This window comes from Stenella coeruleoalba, assembly GCF_951394435.1.
Source record: "Stenella coeruleoalba genome assembly, chromosome: 3".
NCBI lineage: Eukaryota > Metazoa > Chordata > Mammalia > Artiodactyla > Delphinidae > Stenella > Stenella coeruleoalba.
Window position 1 is genome coordinate 129,624,711 of NC_137148.1, and position 18,195 is coordinate 129,642,905.

An 18,195-nucleotide genomic window follows, 5' to 3' on the forward strand; every position below is an offset into this window, starting at 1 on the left:
CTCAGGCTCAGCAGTTGTGCCTCATGGGGTTAGTTGCTCTGCGGCATGTGGGATCTTCCCGGACCAGGGGTTGAACCTGTGTCCCCTGCATTGGCAGGCGGATTCTTAACCACTGCGCCACCAGGGAAGTCCAGAGATGGGAGTTTCGAAGGTTTCGTGGCAGATGTCAAGATCCGAGCTATGATTGCAGAAAACTGCATCTCCATTGCCCACCCTGGAGCTGGAAGAACTGGGAAGCAGGACTCGTCAGGATGCTGTTCCAAGGCTGGGGGGCTAGCAGCTAGCCAGGCATGGGGGTCAGTGGCTGGGCTGAAGACCCAAGAGAATCAAGAGAACGCATGTGGGGATGGCAAAAAGGCAGGCAACCAAGAGGGCGCGTCGTCCCTCAGCATCAGAGAGGAAGCAATTAAGTGAAGACCATTGTAGGAGCCACAGGCATCGCCATCGGAGGCGGGCCCCTTAGCGGTCCGTCCGCAGAGCCCAGACGGCCTGACTGCCTCAGAACCCTCACCACGGTTATAGACACATTCGCTTGTCTAATGCGATTATATGTTTAATGTTTCTGCTCCCAGATGTCAGGGTTCGAGTCTGTTTTCATTTCATCCCGGTGCCTGGCACAGTTTGCCGAGTAGCTGAAGAGGAGATAGGAACCGACAAAAGATTTCGAGAAAGGGCTCCGTGAGCTGAGTGCCCAGAGGCACACGTAGGACTGGAGGGCATTCCAACTCCAGGGAGGCTGTATTCGCGTGAGAAAAAGTCCTGCAGAGAAGTTCCGGGTACCTCCCCGCCGGTTAGCAGGGACAACAGACAGGTGGCGGGGTGGGGGGGTACAGCATCTCCCAGTTTACAGAGGGCATTCACACCTACTGCCAGGAACTCGGAGGGAAGAAAACCAGGGCCCGCCCCACAGAACCTCGCGCGTGCAGCGCAGCCGCGGCTCCTTTTCCCGCCTGGGAACGCCGAGGCCCGGGGGCGGGGGGCAAAGGAGGTCCGCAGGTCCTCGGGACCGACGCTCTGGGGGTGGGAAGTCACAGCCCTACTCCCTGGTGCGGAGTGTCCGGCCGGGTTCCAGCACGACTTGCATATCCCTGGGGAGCCCGAAAACTCTCGGCTGGAGTCCGGAGCCGAAGTGGCCGGGCGGGACTTTGGGGGTCCCTGGGAGCGCGTCCCAGCCCACACCAGTTAGCGCCCAACTTGCCAACTCCCCGACTTTCGCAAAGCTCCCGCGGGCGGGGGAGCAGCGGAGGAGCGGGCCGCACCATCGCGGCCCGAGAGGGGGGAGCGGTCTGCACTGGGCCCTCGCCGCGTCCGGGCGGAGCAGAAAGAGCAGCGAGAAGGCCGCGGCTCGCGGCGTATGGCTCTCGGCAGCCGACCCCGAGGAGGGGGGGTGGGACGCGCGGCTCGGCAGGACTAGGGGGCGGCGGTGTTGGCGGCGCCCACCCCCCCGCGGTGGCGGCGCGGTGGCGGAGTCCGGCTCCCCGGCCTGCAAACGGCGGAAGTGCCGCGGAGTTGGAGCGGGGCCGGCGCCGCGGTCGCTTCTCTTCGCTGAGGTACTGCCGCCGCCGGGCGGACGGGCGGACGCGCGGAGCTGGGGGCGGCGCGGCGGGGCCGGCGGGGCGCGGCGGGGCTGACCGGCCCCGATGAGGCGGAAGGAGAAGCGGCTTCTGCAGGCGGTGGCGCTGGTGCTGGCGGCCCTGGTCCTTCTGCCCAACGTGGGGCTCTGGGCGCTGTACCGCGAGCGGCAGCCCGACGGCACACCCGGGGGATCCGGAGCAGCGGTGGCCCTGGCGGCCGGACAGGTGAGTCCCCCAGCTGCCATGCAGTTGGAAACACGCTCTTCCTGAATTCACATCTGGCCTTCGGTTCCTTCCTTCGTCGGCCCCTGTCTGCTTCGTCAGAGTCAGGTCCAGAGACTCCTCGGTTCTTCCCATTGTTTTAGGTGGGAAAATTGAGGCTCAGGGAAGGATAGGACTTGTCCTACGCTATTCAGAAACCGAAGCAACTGATGCCCAGTGTGATGGTCTGTTTCTTACCATAGGTTACCATCCTCTTTTCTGTCCCTGTGTGGTGTCCCCTCACCTCTTCCAGCATCCCTCTCTTTTGGAGGATCCTACAGCCCTGTATCCCAGGATGACTTCTTCTGGAGATGTTGGTCCTTCTATGTGGTGTCCAGGTCTTTTCCGCTTTTCCCCCCACCTGCTGATCGCGATGTTTCCTACTCAGGTCAGCTCCTTTTCTTGTTTACCCATCTGCCCAGAGAGACACCTGGGCCTTCTTCCTCTCCACCCTCCTTCTTTCCCAGCCGTCTTTCTTTCCTAGATCCTGTGGCCTCGGCGGATGCAAGGATCACGCTCTCCTTGGAGCTTCAGGCCCTGGGAGATGGTGGTGGAGCTCTGGTCTTTGAGGGGCCTGCTGCCTTTGACTTTCTGGGAATCCAGAAGTGGGGGCTGTGGTGGGAGCACCCTCAAATTCCCCAGAGGCTATTTGTACCCAGTGCTCTGAGGATGGAACATCAGATGCTTCCCCTGTCCCTTCTCAGAGTACCCATGACCCCTTCTGAACTTGTCCAGGCTGATTAGGTGTTGTGTTTCTTGCAGCCAAGACTGAAATCTTAATTATTTTTGCCTCCTCTGAACTCACCTATGTACATTTGTGTGTGTGTGTGTGTGTGTGTGTGTGTGTGTGTGTGTGTGTGTTTGAGAGAGAGAGAGAGAGAGGAGTACATGTAGACTGCTAGCAAAAGCTCTGTCACATCACTCCTACTGTCCTAGCTCCTAGGTGCCAGTGAGGCTATATATGCATGAACTGTTTCACACAGTGGGACATTTCAGGTTCTCTTGTGGGATTTGCTTGGTCCCGTGGAAAGTGGGTAAGTTGTGCATCAGGGCTGAACTTGACTGATGGTCGGCCGGATAAGGGAAGAGGCTGACTTTGGATGGTTTTCCTTTCTCTTCCCAGGATCAGGCTGCTGTCTTGAGTACAGAGGGCTCTTTGCGACAGGGCTGACCAGTTTGAAGGCAGCCTGTCATTCTGGTAATTGTTGCCAACCATCCTGGAGGACCTGGTTAATCCTTTTGGTAGATCCACTGTGTGGAACGTAAGGCCCCAACTCCTTTCCTAAACCCCTGGTTCAAACCCTGACAGCTGACTTCGACACCTCTCTCTTAAATTCTGTATCTATATGGGGTTTCCCTTCATGAAATCTGTTCCCACCCTGTACTAGCATCAGGGTCAGGAGTTCAGGGTTCTGTCCTCAGCTTTACTATTAACTTGCTGTGTGTGTCCTTGATCACCTCCCATCTCCCTCTCTGAGCCTCCCTTTCTCCATCTGTAAAATGTGTTTACTGGTCCAGCTCCAGCTTTCTGTGATACCGTCAGTGAACCAATGTGGAGGACAATGGCCACTTCTTTTTCCTTTCCTAAGGCAGGAGCCCCTTGTAGCATCCCTAGCTGTGAGGACTCCTTACTGGACACAGCCCCAGATCAAGGGGGCATTGTCCTGCCCAAGTGCAGACTCTCCTTTGGAATAGCTGTAGCCAGTTCTGAAATAGCTCCTGACATTCTGCCTCTGCCTGGAGAAAGCCCTCGTATTTCATTTGCTGTGGATGCCAGAGAAATCCTGATTTTCATTTTCTATAGACCCAGATGTGTAGAGAGAAGGTCAAGGTTAACTGCCAGTTTAGCCTGAGCTTTCAAAGTAAATTAGTCACTTGCACAAGAGGGGATTGATGGAGTAAGGCAACCTTTTGGGCAGAGAGAGAGGGGAGCAACAGCTGGGCGCTGCTCAGAGCCCTTAACTGAAATGGACAGAGGGGCTCATCTGGGAAGGTCTAGTTCTTGTTCATTTCTTTTTCTCTGGAATATCATGAAGGGGAAGAGGAGAAAGAAGTGGTAAAAGGGTTTGGTGGTGGTGGTAGGGGGTGCCAACTGATGATCCTTGCTTTAAAGAAAATATCTCAGCCTCCTGGGAGCAGTAGAATGGAGCTATTTCCCCAACGATCAGCTCTTCTAGGTGCCGTAGGATTCAGCATTCATCTGCTGCCTTTCAGGAACACCCTGCCAAATTTCCACACAGCCCCTTTTTGTTTCACTCTCCTGCAGATGCATAGCACTAGGCTTCGCCTCGAGTCCTTTTGAATGTCAGCTGGCCTCAAGGGAGGAGGCTGACTTCTCAGAGTGCTGGTGTTCCATCCCTCATCCCAGAGCGCTGGAATGTGCACGTACCACATCAGGCTGCTGTCTGGGGAATCTGGCATCTCAAGCGCACAGAGCTTCTTTCGACAGGGCTGACCAGTTCTGAGCTCAGCTTGTCACTCCTGTAATTGTTGAGGATATCCCAGAGCACCTCATTGATCTTTCGAGTAGAAATAACTGCAGAGGCTCTGGAGGGAAATCGGACAACAGGATTTTATCCAAATGAAAACTATATTCCTTGTGGATTTGAGAGAAGTTTCCTTGCTGGTAACATACTCACTGTTTTAGTCCTTTAACTCCTTGATATCTCCACTGGATTAAAGAATACAGGATTTTAAATTCAGAGGGTTTGTCATCTGCTAGAACGTAAGTCTATGTAACTTATGCTAGCTTATGCTTAGTGTACTACTGGAGCTGGGTAGGGCAGCTGATTTGTAAAGGACACACAAAGCTTCAAGGATTTGAGCATTCATCTGGTCGGACAGCTGGCTTCTTGGAAAGTAGCAAAACTAAGCAAGAGAAGCCAGTCTTGAAGCCACCTTCATTTTAATTTGGGGGGTGCCTCTCATTTCTAGTCCCAATCTGCTTAACAGCTTGGTTTAATTCTCTGATCTGTTTCATATTCCAGGCTTGGGAACTGGCTATTAAAAACCCGTGTTAAAGAAATGTGACGCAGTGCCTCCCCATTTCTGAGCCATAATCTCTTGTGAAAATGACTTCATTGGATAATAGCAAGCATGCAATAGAAATTGGTGGGATAATAGAATGCCAACGACTTTAATTTTCAAATATCAAGAGTTTTTCTCATTGTTTCAGAGCTGAACTTTATTCTTAGAACATCCAGAAACCAATACTTCCCTCCCCCCGCCCCATTTTTTTATTCTTCCTGGTGGCAGAGCCTGACCCATCAGAAAGTTGAGTACCACAGAAATGTAGCCATGGAATGATTTGTTTAATTTTCTACAGAGGGGTTGGGATACTTTAGATTGCTAATCACTTCTCTGTCTGCTTGCCCAACTGAAATCTGATGCCGCTGGGGAAGTGTTGTTGATTTACCTGAGCAAATCTGACTTCCTGCATTCTTTTTTCATCCTAGGCTTGCAGTTTCCTAGGGAGCCCAACTGATAAAGGTCTGGGAACAGAGGCCTGGGTTTTAGTTTATTACTCTCTTGCCCTGAACGCACTGTGTGACCTCAGGAAAGTGGTTTCACCCCTCTGGGCCTTAGATTCGCCACCTGTGAAGTGAGAGCTTAGATTCAGAAGGAGCAAGGTAAATGTGTGTCAGAAGAGTGCTTCCCCTCCCCCGGCCAGGGCAGACATTGCTAATCAGTCACTTTCCCTTGAAGCCCAAACTTGGCCTCCGACTGTTTCTCAACACTGCTACTCAAGTGGAGTTAATGGCATGTTGAATCTTATTTCAGTGTAGGGGATAGATACTTTGTTAGGACTTTCCCAACTCCAGCATCCTGGGGTTCTGTGAGTTTGGAAGCTTGTGTTGGAAAGGCCTGGATAGCAGAAGTGTGTTTAAACAGGCCGCCATATCTACCTTGTGATGAGACCACTACTTAGGGATATGTTTATACGCTAATGCCTCCTCTCAGGCTGTGTTCAGCGTTTAATCTGTTGGCTCCAGTGACATGATAACAAAGAATGGAATCAGGAATGTAAAAGCAAAGGCCCATTTAAAGGATAACCATCTTGCTTGCTAATTGTACCTTGTCCGCAGTCAGCTCTTACACAGAGATGGCATCAGGATCTCGTCAGTAAAAGACACTGTGAGGCAAACTTGGCAGCCAGAAATGTGTCCCGTGGCAGCTGAATGCTCACAAGGTGTTTGCAGTGGGCTCTGTATTGTGCATATATCTGACTGTATGTCATGTATGTGTCAGAGCCAGCAAGGGAAGAGCTGATGCCCCCGATGCCCCCAGGAAGACTTAAATAATTTGATTCCTGCTTCTCAGAGAACCATTGTCCTCATGCCCAAGAAAGGAGGTAGCCTATACCTGCCTGAGTTCCTGTGGCTAAGGAGTGCATCGTGGCCTCTCCTCCCAGAAATGTCTTAGAGTAGAAACCGCATCCTTTTCTAGCACATAGCTTAAGCCTTGGCACTTGGAAGACAGTCAGAGCATGTTTGCTATAGGATCTATGCGTGTCAGAGCAGGAACGGTGCTCCAGAAGTTATCTAGCCCAAGCCCCTCATGTAGTAGATACGGAAACTGAGGCCCAGGAGAGGGGAAATCAGTTCTCAGAGGGAGGGAGGCAGACCAGAGCCCAGTTCTTCTCCAGGTTCTTGCTCTGTTTCACCATGCATGTTTTTTCCCTTCGCATCCTAATATTTGATCCTTCTCTATGATTATATCCCTCATGAGCCAAGATTATCACTCCCAGTTTTGGAGGCCAGTACGTATTGAGACCGATTATCTGCTGGAACTTACCGGGCTTTTTTGCAGATCTATTTTTGTAAATTTTCTTTCCGAATTTTGACAGTTTTAAAGCAAGTGAAATGTATTAAATTTTAAGGTGGCAGTGGGAAACAGCAGGGCAATAGAGGAATTAAAAGGATGCATAGCATGTGGCACCATTACTGCTCCCCGTGGCAGACAGAGCCAATCTGAGTCTAAGAGCCACCTCAGATTCTCTCAGTTGCAGTTAACAGAAGGAATTAAGCCACGTAGGCTGAACTGAGTAAGGGAATATATTAACTCCTGTAACTGCAGTAGACTTCAGGTGTGGTATGATCTAGAGGTTCACATCGTAGACTGAGCCCCCAGGGTAGCAAGAAATGGTTGTAGCTCTTTCTCACCTCGTATCCACACCCAGATCCTACAGGAGAGAGTCTGCTTCTTCCGGTAGCTTCTTTATAAGAGAGTGGAAACTTGTGTCCTATAAACTGTAGCAAGACTCCTTGGGTGTTATTGGCCCAATGTGGATCTAACCATTCACACTTGTCAGCAGGATGAGCTGTGCTGATTGACCTAACCCACCCTGCAGCTAGGGGTGAGGTCAGGCCACCCAAATCATAGGAAGAGCAGTTTCCAGGAGAAAAATCTGGATGCTCTCATGGGGAGGAGGGGAAATGAAATCTAGGGATGAAGCCAACAAATGTCCACTCCAGAATCCTGCTGACACAGTGTCCCGGGCAGGCACTGCGAGGCATCAGACCCGGGCCTTGAGATAAAACCTCTCTGCCATCTTGGACTCAGTTTTAGTTACTGAACCTGCAGTCTGGAGGTCCGTATTCTCATCCCAGCTCTGCCACCCCCTGGCTAAGATGATTCACTCTGTGGGCCTCAGTGACCTCCTGGGGAAAGCCCAGGCGCAAATGCTTCCTGCACAGGGTAAGTGGAGGGTTAAGATAAGGAGCAGTTAAAAGCTGCTTTTATTTGATCTTATGAGTTCTGCTGCCGCCTTCCTTTCCCCTCACAGGTGTTCTGAGAGCTGTCCCTCTCCCCCACTCCCACACCCCCCATTCAAAGGCAGTTCATTGAAAATTTGTCTCAAGCTGAAAAAGAACTTCTGTCTCTTCAGCTTCGACTTTTTTTCTGCCTGGCCCTTCTTAGCTGGAGGAGGCGGAGTGTTCATACTTTGGAAGCTAGAGGAAGCTAAACAATTCCACTTGCTGTGGTGGGTGGGTGTGTATTTATGAGTGTGTAGCTTTCTCTCCATGTGTCTCTCTCCTCTCTCTTATCTTTGGATGGTTCCTGTTTGCTGCCCTCTGCTGAGTATAGATAGGAGAGGGAAGGGGAAAAGCAGGCCCATTTCTTCCTTCTCTTTGGTTTTGGGAGAATTCTGAGCTTCAGATGCTGAATGGTCTTCAGATTTCCTAGGTGATAAAAGCCATAGTATGAAATGACACTAACAAGAAAGATGATGATGTAGATGATAAGATGGTAATGTCAATAATAATTAATAGCAGCTACCATTTATTTAGCACTTATTCTGCTAGGCATTGGACTCATAAGCCCTTTACCTGTATGTCTTGTTAAATACTCACAATTATAGACAGGTGGGAGCCAGTGAGGGAGTGGAAGCTCACAGAGGTACAGGTATTTGCCCAAGCATGGCCCAAGGATGCACAGCGTGTGGTTGTGGAGCTGGTGTTTGAGCCTGTGAGTCTCTGACCCAGCGCTGAGGCAGGAGAAAGACCCTGCTTTCCACACCGCCCCTCCACCCCTCCTGTGAGGCTGCCATGGGGGCCCAGATGTCTGCACAGAGGGGAGTGACCATTGCTCTAAGACTGAACTTCCTCGGTGAGCCCACAAGGTCATTTGGTGACCTTGAAGAGGAGCCTTCACCCCACCCCTGCCGAAGCCGCGTTGGCATAAGGCCTCCCCAATCTCACTAGATTGAGACACTGTGGAGCAACGTGTAGGGCTTTGGCTTTGGAGCTACACTGCCTGGTTCAGGTCTCTGGCCTTGGGCAAGTCACTTGACCTCTGTGCCTGGAATTCTTGGCCTGTAAAGGCGTAATGTTAACTCTGTGGGGGTGGGCATTCTGAGGGTTGGATGAGTCACTGTGGGTGAGACCCTGAGCACCAGGACTGGTACAGAAAGCGCTCAGTGAGTGTGGCGGTGCCTGGCTTAGAGTAGGGATCCATTCTTCTTGGCCTCCCTGTGGCGGAGGGAGGGAGGGATGCTTATATTGTCTCTGTCTGGAAGGTGGAGGATAGGTGGTTGGCCTCATGGCACAGGCTGCTCTTTGTACCCCACTCCCTGACTCTTTGGAATCTGAATCAATCATTGGGGGTGCCCACCTACTTCCTCCCCAAGGAGAGAACACAAATCCTCTGCATCCTTCTAGGCAATATTCTTTGCCGCTTCCAGGAAGTATTCTTTGGTCACTCTATCCCCCAGGGGTCTCTCACCCTGCTTTAGTTCCCCTGAGCCCCTGGCTTTCTCTGCCCATTTAGACCAGAGGCCTTTCCAGGAAGGCATGGTCCTGTCTTTCTTTCTGCTTCTCCCTCCCTGCCCCTTTCTGTGTGTTCTGTGAGCCTCTGGACCTCCACACATGCTGCTCCCTTGCCTCTGACACCCTTCTTCCCTGCCATCTTGCCGCTAAACGTGACTCACCCCTGCTGGGGCAGCCTGGGGTAGCGGTCTCTCCTCAGGGGTCCAGAGCCCCTTATGAAAACATGCAGTGTAGTCATCGTTTTTGATCTGTCCAGCCTGTCTGCTCCTGAAGGAACCTCCGTCCCAGTTACCCTCTCTTGGTTACCCAAAGTATTTGCTGAGGGACTGAAGGAGCAGGTGAGTGAGTGAATGATGTGTGGGTGCTCGGTGACTGCTGGCCGAGTGCAGGAAGCCTGGCCTCAGGGAATGGTTCTTCTGGAACTGCGGGGCGCTTCGGCGTCCCTGAGGAGCCTGGTAACGGTGGAGGCTCCAGGACCCGTGCCCAAGGAGCCTGCTTGGGTCAGTCTGGGGTGGGCCAAGGAGCCATGTATTCAACAGATCCTACTGAGAATCCAGCAGGGAAATCTCTCCTCTCCGCCCATGTCCCCAGCTTGTCAGCACCCCCAGGAGGCAAACCTCGCCTTCCTCGCCAGGTGCTTACTCCTTTCCCCCCAGGAGCACTTGGAACATCTATTCCTGGGGAGTGTGTTTAGCTGCAGCTTCCCCAAGTGGCCAGCCAGCTCTCCCCGGGGGACTCTGGTGCCTGTTAATAGTGGCACCGTGTCAAATGCAAACAGCTCGGAGTCTGGGATTGGCATCTGGGATGGGCCGTGCCTTTTGCAGATCCCTCCGCAGTGGGCCACAGGCACCCTCTGCAGCCCTAAAGCTTTGCTTTCCGCTGGTGCCTGTGATCTGTTGCCTTTCTCAGATGGGTCCTCTGCCTTCCTGCTGTGGGGGCAGAGGTGAGATGCCCACAGAGGGGGCAGGTATTGAACTCAGGGCCTTCCCAGGAAGGGTCACATTATGGAGACCCTAGGGGCCTCTCCCTTGAGTTGGAGAGAGTGTGTGATTGGGAACTGGATCCCTGATCCCCAGGCCCAGCTCTGCCTTCTCCTAAAATGAGCACCATCAGCATTCCTTCGTCGTGTCGTGGTGATGATTAAATTACATTAAAGGTAAGAAAATGAGCAGAGAGGTTCCGTAACGTATCCGGGGCCACACAGCTGGGAAGTGATGGAAATAGGGTTCCAGCCCAGGTGTCTCCCTCAAGCAGCGCAGAGCTCACAGCCCGAGGCTTCCTCCTGCTGCCTTGCCATCCTCTGACCTTGGGTGAGTCCACCCTCTTCCCCGGACAGACGTGGGAGGTTATCACTGAGAGCCCCACGAGCCTGGTTCTTGGATCCATTGTGTTGGCTCTGGAATGCTCTTCTGCGAGCCGAATGCCTCAATGCAGTATTGCAGCAGGTCCCACGGGCCGCCTGGGAGCCTCACTCCTGGGCAGCTTCCCAGTTAACTGGGGTTGTATGTTTGGGCTGGTCTTGCCCTGTTACAAATGTCAGCCTCCTGGAAGAGGGAGAGGCCAGGGCTGCTGAGCAGAGGGGGCTGGCGGGGCTTTGGAGGAAGGTGGTTTCCTAAAGGGAAACAGGTTGGAAACATCTTGGCGGGGGAGTGTGTGAAAATTACTTCCTGCTGCTAAAGCACATTGTATGTGCTCAACTGAAAACTGTTATTTTTGCATGCCTCCTCCTGAGTATTGATCCGTCAGCTGCTGACAGTTAAAATGCATACCTGTGTGCATGCATCTGTGAAATAACCAGTTTCTAAATTCAGCACCTAACTTTACTGAAAAATTAGTGACTGTTTTTGGGGCACCAGGGGCTATAGTTTGAATTCCTGGTTATTTTATTGGTAATAAACCTTAATGGCTGTCTCCTTCAGATAACTTCTTTTATTACTTTATTTGACGTTTGTATTACTTAAAAAAAAAACAACAACCTTATATGGTATTTTATTGGAGGTTGCAAACTGGTGGCCTGTGGGCCACATGTAGCCCAGAGACATGTTTTGTGTGGTTCATCCAATGCTGGCCCATAAATGGTTGGATGTCTTTATTTTTAAATGTTAGTAAGTTGTTGTCAGTACCTAAACATTGGAATAGCTCACATTTTTAAAAATTATCTTTTCTGGCTTTTGGGGGAAAATGGAAAGGTCTAGCAGCTGGGCCCGGGTTACAGCATCACAAAAAGTGGCTGGATCTGTGTAGCAGCTGCCCCATCTAGACAGGCTCCGGCTCTTGTGTCGGCCGTGGCCCCTGCCACACTTTGTGATCTCAAACCTGGGTTCCTCACCCTTTCCTGTAACTGTGCTGGCCTCTGGGGACATTTGAGTTTGGGAGCCCTGCTTTATAACCTGTGTCCAGTTTGTCACTTGACAGATGAGCCAACCGAGGTTCAAAGCGCATAAGTGACAGGACAAGTTACAGAGCCAGTAAGCTGAGGCTGGTCCTTCTGACTGTAAGCCTAATGCACTTTCCAGGGGGGAACAGGTGGTTACTTGGAAATGTAAAATATAAGCCTTAGGCTCTTGAACAGACTCACTTAAGTTTATATCTGGATGATTCCTGCTCTCTGTGAGACTAGGAACCATTTGCCTTGCCTCTCTGTGTCTCTAGGGGTTCTGAATCTGAGGTCCGCCCTGTCTAATATAGTTTGTTCCAGCTGTGTCAGGGGTGTGTAGGTTCATTAGCAACGACGTAAGCACAGAGTCCACTTCGTTTTCTGCCTGTGCACCTTGGCATGTCGGGGACCCCCAGTATGTACACTCCTGTTACAGGGGGAGTGTTAGGAGTCTGTGAAATGAGAGGGAAGATGGCTTTCCCAGCAGAAACGGCACATGCCTTTTGTGGGGGGCTGGGGGGCCCTCAAAGGCATCCGGAGGGCATTTCTGGAAAAGAGCCTGTGTGAAGGCAGTTCAGCTGAATGTAGCCACCCAGGTCTCTGAGGACAGGGCCCTTTGCCAGGGCAGGAGTGGCTGCAGCTCCATCCCCCTCCCTACTGGAACCTTCCCTTAGAGGTTCCAGGTGGCTGTTGGTACGGCAGTGGGGTGTGGGAGGACAGGGCACAGTTGGCGTGGTGGCCAGTGCTGGGCTGAGACTTCCGTCACTCTTTCCGCCCTGGCACCGCAGAGGTACCAATAACCTGCATTAATCATTGCACTCTTGCTGCCTTCCGTGCCTGGGGCCCATCTCATTTCTCCACTGTTATAAGCGCTCTTACTGTGGTCATTTTGCAGGTGGGAAAACGGGGGCTCAGGGAGCATTAAGTAACCTCTCGGGCCTGCAGAGCAAACAAGTGAGTGGTGAGACTCAGACTCAGATTTCTGACTCTCAAACTTTGCTTAACTGCCTCTTAACTACCACGTTTTATTGATGCCCGTGGCAAGTCATTTGACCTCTCTTGGCCTCCATTTCCTCATCTGTAAAGTGGGGATAATACCTTCCTGGCATGTGAGCAGAGTCCAAGTTAAAGGGCCTCGTCAGCTTTGAGACCTGAAACTCTTCCTGCGCCCCTCACTTTGGGCAGTTGCCAGATCTTGCCATCTGGTGTGTTCACTTTCCCACTGGGGAGGGCGGTAGGGTCTCCCCACAGGGTCATCCCTGTGTGTCTGGGGTGTGCCTCTCCGGGCCTCCCTCCCCAGCCTGGATCCTGGCTGGGCCGCTGCTCTTCCCCTCCCCTGGCAGCGGGAGAGGCAGCCAAGAGCCCTGCCAGGGAACAATGGGGCACATTAAGAAGGCTGCCAGGTGCCAAGCCAGAGGTAGTAAAGGGACATTTGATTAGTTTTAACTAATTGTCAGGGTTTTGCTCTCTCTGTTTTTCCTCTGTAGCAGTTAAGGTGGCAAAAAGCCCTGGTGTGGATTTCCTCCCTCCGTGGTTTGTGTGGGCTCTCTTTGGCTTTGGGTGTGAGTTCGCCTCTTTCACCCCTTCTGATTCTCAGCCCTCTCCTTTCTCTGTGTATGTCTCTCTCTCCCTCCACCCCCACTCCCTTCCTAGGTGTCTCCCCTCTGCTGTGTGTGTCTCTCTGAGCAAATATGATGAGATATGAGACTGAAGAAGCCATCCGCCTACCACTGTAGAATCCACAATTCCGAGGGACTCTTTCTTCTTGCCCTGTCTCCCCCAACTGCATCCCTGCCAAATGGTCAGCCATTGTTGGCTTGAACACCTCCAGTGATGGGGAACTCATTTCCTTTAGCTGAGCAGAGTCCTAGGTAATATGCTGTGGCTCAGTGTGGCCTAAAGGATTTCTTGAGAGTCCACTACTCATCTTTGCAGGCTCCTCTCAAGTCTTTCCCTTCCCAGAAAGTCTTCTTTGACCTTCCTGTTAGAACTAATCTCTGTCTCTCGGAAATGCTTATAGAATTTAATCTGTACAGCTTCAGTGGCACGAATGTTGTAGTGCTATGTTTTGCCATTTCTCTAGGCAGAGGGAAGTTATATTGAAGGAGCTTTCCTAGCAGGACAGCTGAGAGGGCTTCCAGCTGGAGAGAAGGGGTCCCAGAGAGCTGCCATTTGGGCCTAGGCTTCCTCCTATCTCTAGAAGTTCCACCCCCAAACGTGGCCAGTGTATTTTATGTATTCTTGTAGCCCAGAGAATATTTTAGGCTTTGCAGGCCGTATGATCTCTGCTGCAGCTCCCCAGCCCTGTCATTGTAGTGTGAAAGCAGCAGAGACAATACATAAATGAATGGGCATGCCCTGTGCCAGTAACACTTTATCTGCAGAATCGCGCGGCAGACTGGTTGGCAGGCCCTGGTTTGCTGACCCCATGTTCTGGTGTTTTCCTGGTGGAGGAAATGCCTTCACTTGCTGTGTGACCTTGGGCGGGTCTTTCTCCAAGGACCACATCTCCCATGGATGAATGGACTGCTGTGGGTTGAATCGTGTCCCCCCGAAAAGATACGTTGAAGTTCTAACGCCAGGCCCTAAGAATGTGACCATACTTGGTCACTGCCGATGTATTTGGTTAAGATGAGGACATGCTAGAGTAGCATGGTCTTGTGTGACTTCATCATGTGTGACTGACTGGTGTCTTTATAAGAGGAGGGGCACAGTGAAGGAAGACGGCCACGTGAAGACTGAGGCAGAGATGGAAGCTGTGCTGTGTAAACCAGGAGGCCTGGGGCGACCAGCAGCTGGAAGAGGCAAAGGCGCATCCTCCCCCAGAGGCTTTGGAGGGAGGCTGGCCTTGCCAACACCTCACTTCTGAACTTGTAGCCTCCAGAACTGTGAGGCAGTAACTTTCTTTTTTTAAGCCACGTAGTTTGTGGTCATTTTTTCTGGCAGCCCTAGGAAATGAATGCATGGACCATTTTCTCATCAGATTGTCTTATGTGTGTGCATGAGTATGTTGGTATGTTGTGTTTGTGTGGCGATGGACAAAACACTGTTGGCAAAGGCAGGGATAATTGTCTTAATCTCTTCCAGCTACTTCAATTCCTTTTGAATTCATGGGAAAAATCCTCACTTCCTGTGGAGGATTAGCTTATTACCCTGCACATATGTATTCTTTAGCTAAAGCCATTCTCCTTGTTAAGAGATCAACCTCTTTCAAATTTTTTTTTTAACACTTAGCTATTAGCCTTGAATACCAATGAGTAAACACATGTTACATTCTGCCTTTTACTTAACTGCATTGTCTCTTTGTTTTTGAGTTCCCACTACAGTGGTTTCAACAATTTGTTTTTGTTCTGGGTCCCACCTCAGTTGATTTGGGGCGGGGGTCATTACTATGTGATAGGCACAGAAAACAGCCCCTGCCTTCAGAGAGCTCCTAGTCTACAGGGTACACAGTCAAGTTCACAGCGATGAGGCGCATAGGCAGAGCAGCCTAAGTACTGAGGGAGGGGTCAGCCAGGCGATGCCAGGAGGAAGAGGTCAGGAAGGACTTCTGAAAGGCAGTGACTTATAAGGTGGCCCTGAGGAAGGTTAGGAATTTAGCAAAGCACCCATACTGGGATTGGGGTCTCTCAGGTGGCAGAGTCATTGCACCTTTGGATGCCCTTTAGAGAGTCACTGCAGGGAGTGATGGCTGTGTCATGGGGGCTCTGATTGGGAGCCTGGTCCTCAGGACACAGGGAAGCCGGGGATAGAGTTTGTACAGATGATGGCCTGATCCGAGGTGTGCCTCAGAAAGGTGGAAGTGGCAACGCAGGAGGCACCGGAGGCCGGGGCAGCAGGTTGGAGGCTATGGGAGTGGAGGGAGAATGAATCCATTCGTCCGCACGCTGCACCCTGCTGTGGACCAGATGCCGTGCCAGGTAGTGAGGCCACCAAGCTGCGTGACTGTCAGCCCCTGAGCTTCAGACGCTCATCACGGTAACTCCTCTGCAGGCCGCTTTGGCCAGACACGGTCTTAAGCACCTTACATACATTATTGTTCTTAATCTTCATAGCAATCCAATGGCAAGCACGCTATAAATATCCCCATTTTATAGAGGAGGGCACTCGGCACCAAGGAGATGAAATATTGCACCCCAAGTCACACAGCTGGTCACTGATGGAGCTGTGGCTGGCCTGCAGGGTCTGAGCTTTCACCACCACACTTGGCTCCACGCACCAGCCGAGTCACTCGGGATCCAGTGGGATCTCCCTCTGGTGGCCGCAGGTACGGGGTTATATGTGAGCACACAGGAGAGCCAGTTAGCTCAGATGGATGGAGCGGGGGCGGTGGGAGCAGGGAAGTCTTCCAGAAGCTGGAGCTCCTGACCTAAGTCTTTGAAGGCAGGGGCAGGGCTGGGGAGGGGTGGGGAGCATAGGGATTCCCAGCAGAGGGGAAGCACAGTCAAAAACCCAGAGTGGGGAAAACCATGCGGCATGTGCAGCGTCTCCCAGGTTCATGTTGCTGGTCCCTAAGGAGTAGAGCCAGGAGTGGGCCTGGAAGAGGCTGGGGTGTTGGTGAGGCCAGGTCCATGGGCTGGACTCCACATGGCGGTTCCCAGAGACGTAAAGGGTGTCGGGCAGAGAAATCATGTGATCAGACTTGCTCTCTGACGAGTCTGGAGGTCTAGAGTTGAAAAAGACCTAAGAAGTCATTTTGTCAACTGCTGTCAGATGTCTGCACGTGAGGCCAGGTGGGACAGAGGAGCTCCCAGGACAGCACTTGCGGGGCCTGAGCGCTCCAAGCGCGGGATGAGATCCAGAAGGCTCAACATGTGGTTCAGCCGGCTTTGGGGCCTATAGTTCTATTTCATTCAACATGTCATTGATCCAGCAGATTTTGACTGAATCCTGAATGTGCCCAGGAGGGCTCTCTGCTACGCACTTGACATTCCAGGAGGAAAGGACATGGTCTCTGTTCTTGTGCCCTTAAGGACCTGCTGGACCTCTAGGCACACAGTGCCAGGGCAGGGTTGTGAGCAGTTGGTGGAGTGGGCACGGGGCCCTGAAGGCATGATAGAGGATGCACAGTAGCCTTTGAACTGATCTCTGTGCTGCCCCCTCTCTCCTCGCTCCCTCCCCACCTCAACCGCAGGCTTATAAGGCCACAGGTTTGCCTGGGTTTGAATCCCAGTTCTGTTCTTTACTAGCTGTGACACTTTGGGAAAGTTATTGAGTCTGTCTCCTATGTTAAAATTTTAATTTAAATCAGGATTAAATTAGTTCACATACACAAAGCACTTGCAATAGTGCCTGGCATATAAAAAGTGGTACATAGATGCTATTATTATGTCAGATCCAGAATCCCTTAGCCTAACCCCTCTGTATGAGGCGTATTTTAGGATTCACAGTTATGTTCGTCAGGGTTCTATCAGGAGAGAGAAACCACCCAGTAACCTGGACATGGAACTTTGGGTATAAAGAACTATTAACTGTGACAGGAGATTGGAGTAATGAAGGATTGGCTATTACGAAGTGAAGAGAGCTCTAAATATGTTCTAAAGAATGTGGGAATAGCAGATACAGGAACAGCCACTAGCCCTCGGGCAGAGATAGAACAGCAAGAAGCACAACCCCCTAAGGAAGATATCCCTCCTGGGCTGAGATAGAGCTCTTAAGGAAGAGGGCGGAGATCTTGACTTTGTTGGGGAGGGAACAGCTGTGCTTACTGAATGGCAGAGAAGTAGCCCTGGTGCCACTCCAGTGAAATGTGCTGGAGAAAGCCGTTTGTGGTGGGGTAAGCCGTTCTTGGTGAGGTGTCTCATGGAACACATTTAGCTACCAAACCGCCCCAGGGAGTAGGTGTTAGGGGGAAGCTGCCAGCAGCTGGATGCTGCTGGTCACTGAAGCTGGACGACGGAGAAGGTGTGCTTGCTACAGGAGCCTGGACCGGGGAAGTCATCCATGCTGCCTGCCTGGCAAATACACCAAAACCAGGATGAAAAACAGAGAAACAGAAAACCCTTCCTTCTGCAGTGTCTCTCTAGCATCTGCTGATCACTGTTAATATCATGTTATCTGGCAAGGGAAAAATGTTTAAAGGGCCCAGATCCATCTTCACACAGCTGTCAAAGAAGGTGAATTTGAAGTTGAGAGGCAATAAGTTGTCGGGTGGCATAAGAATCTTTCTGAATTAGGAAAGTTAATACAGCGCACACACTGCATTATGTAATAGCCCCAGCAGGGTCTATGGTTGCCCCCTATAATCATAACACATTTTTTTCCCTGTGGCAAACCTGTGAGAATATTCACACTAAGTGAATAAATAAAGACTATAAGTAGCCTCATGTCTGTTCAGGTCAGGTTTTGTCATTAAACGAGTTCCAAAAAAAGCTTTTGGATTCTGACATCAAGGCTAAGGGATTGTTGACCCATATTATTTTCACTACCTTTCTCCAAGCAGCAGCCAGAGTGGTCTTCTGGAAATATGAATCGTGCCACTGGCTCTCCTGAGGACCCATCAGTAGCTTCCTGTTGTTCTGAGACACAGACTAAACTCCACTCCAGGTCCCTCCCCACATTACCTTCCCCCTCCGCCCTCCATTCTACTGACCTGCAACAAGCCGTGCATTCTCCTGCACAGAGTCTTTCTCATCGCATGGGCGCTCTGCCAGTTACCCTACCACACACACAAGCTGTTTGCACGTGCAAACAGCTTGGTTAATGCTGCCCCACC

At 51.5% G+C, this 18,195-nt stretch overlaps 1 protein-coding gene across 2 annotated transcripts in view; it reads left to right on the forward strand.

Moving 5' to 3' along the window:
* Positions 1–1,289: 1,289 nt before the first annotated feature.
* Positions 1,290–18,195, forward strand: part of GALNT10 (polypeptide N-acetylgalactosaminyltransferase 10) — a 224,515-nt gene continuing 207,609 nt past the window's right edge. For both annotated transcript variants that reach the window (XM_079916229.1, XM_079916230.1), the window contains exon 1: positions 1,290–1,799. In XM_079916229.1, the coding sequence (XP_079772355.1) occupies positions 1,641–1,799 (159 nt within the window). In that variant the 5' untranslated portion in view covers positions 1,290–1,640. The remainder of the gene's footprint in view (positions 1,800–18,195) is intronic.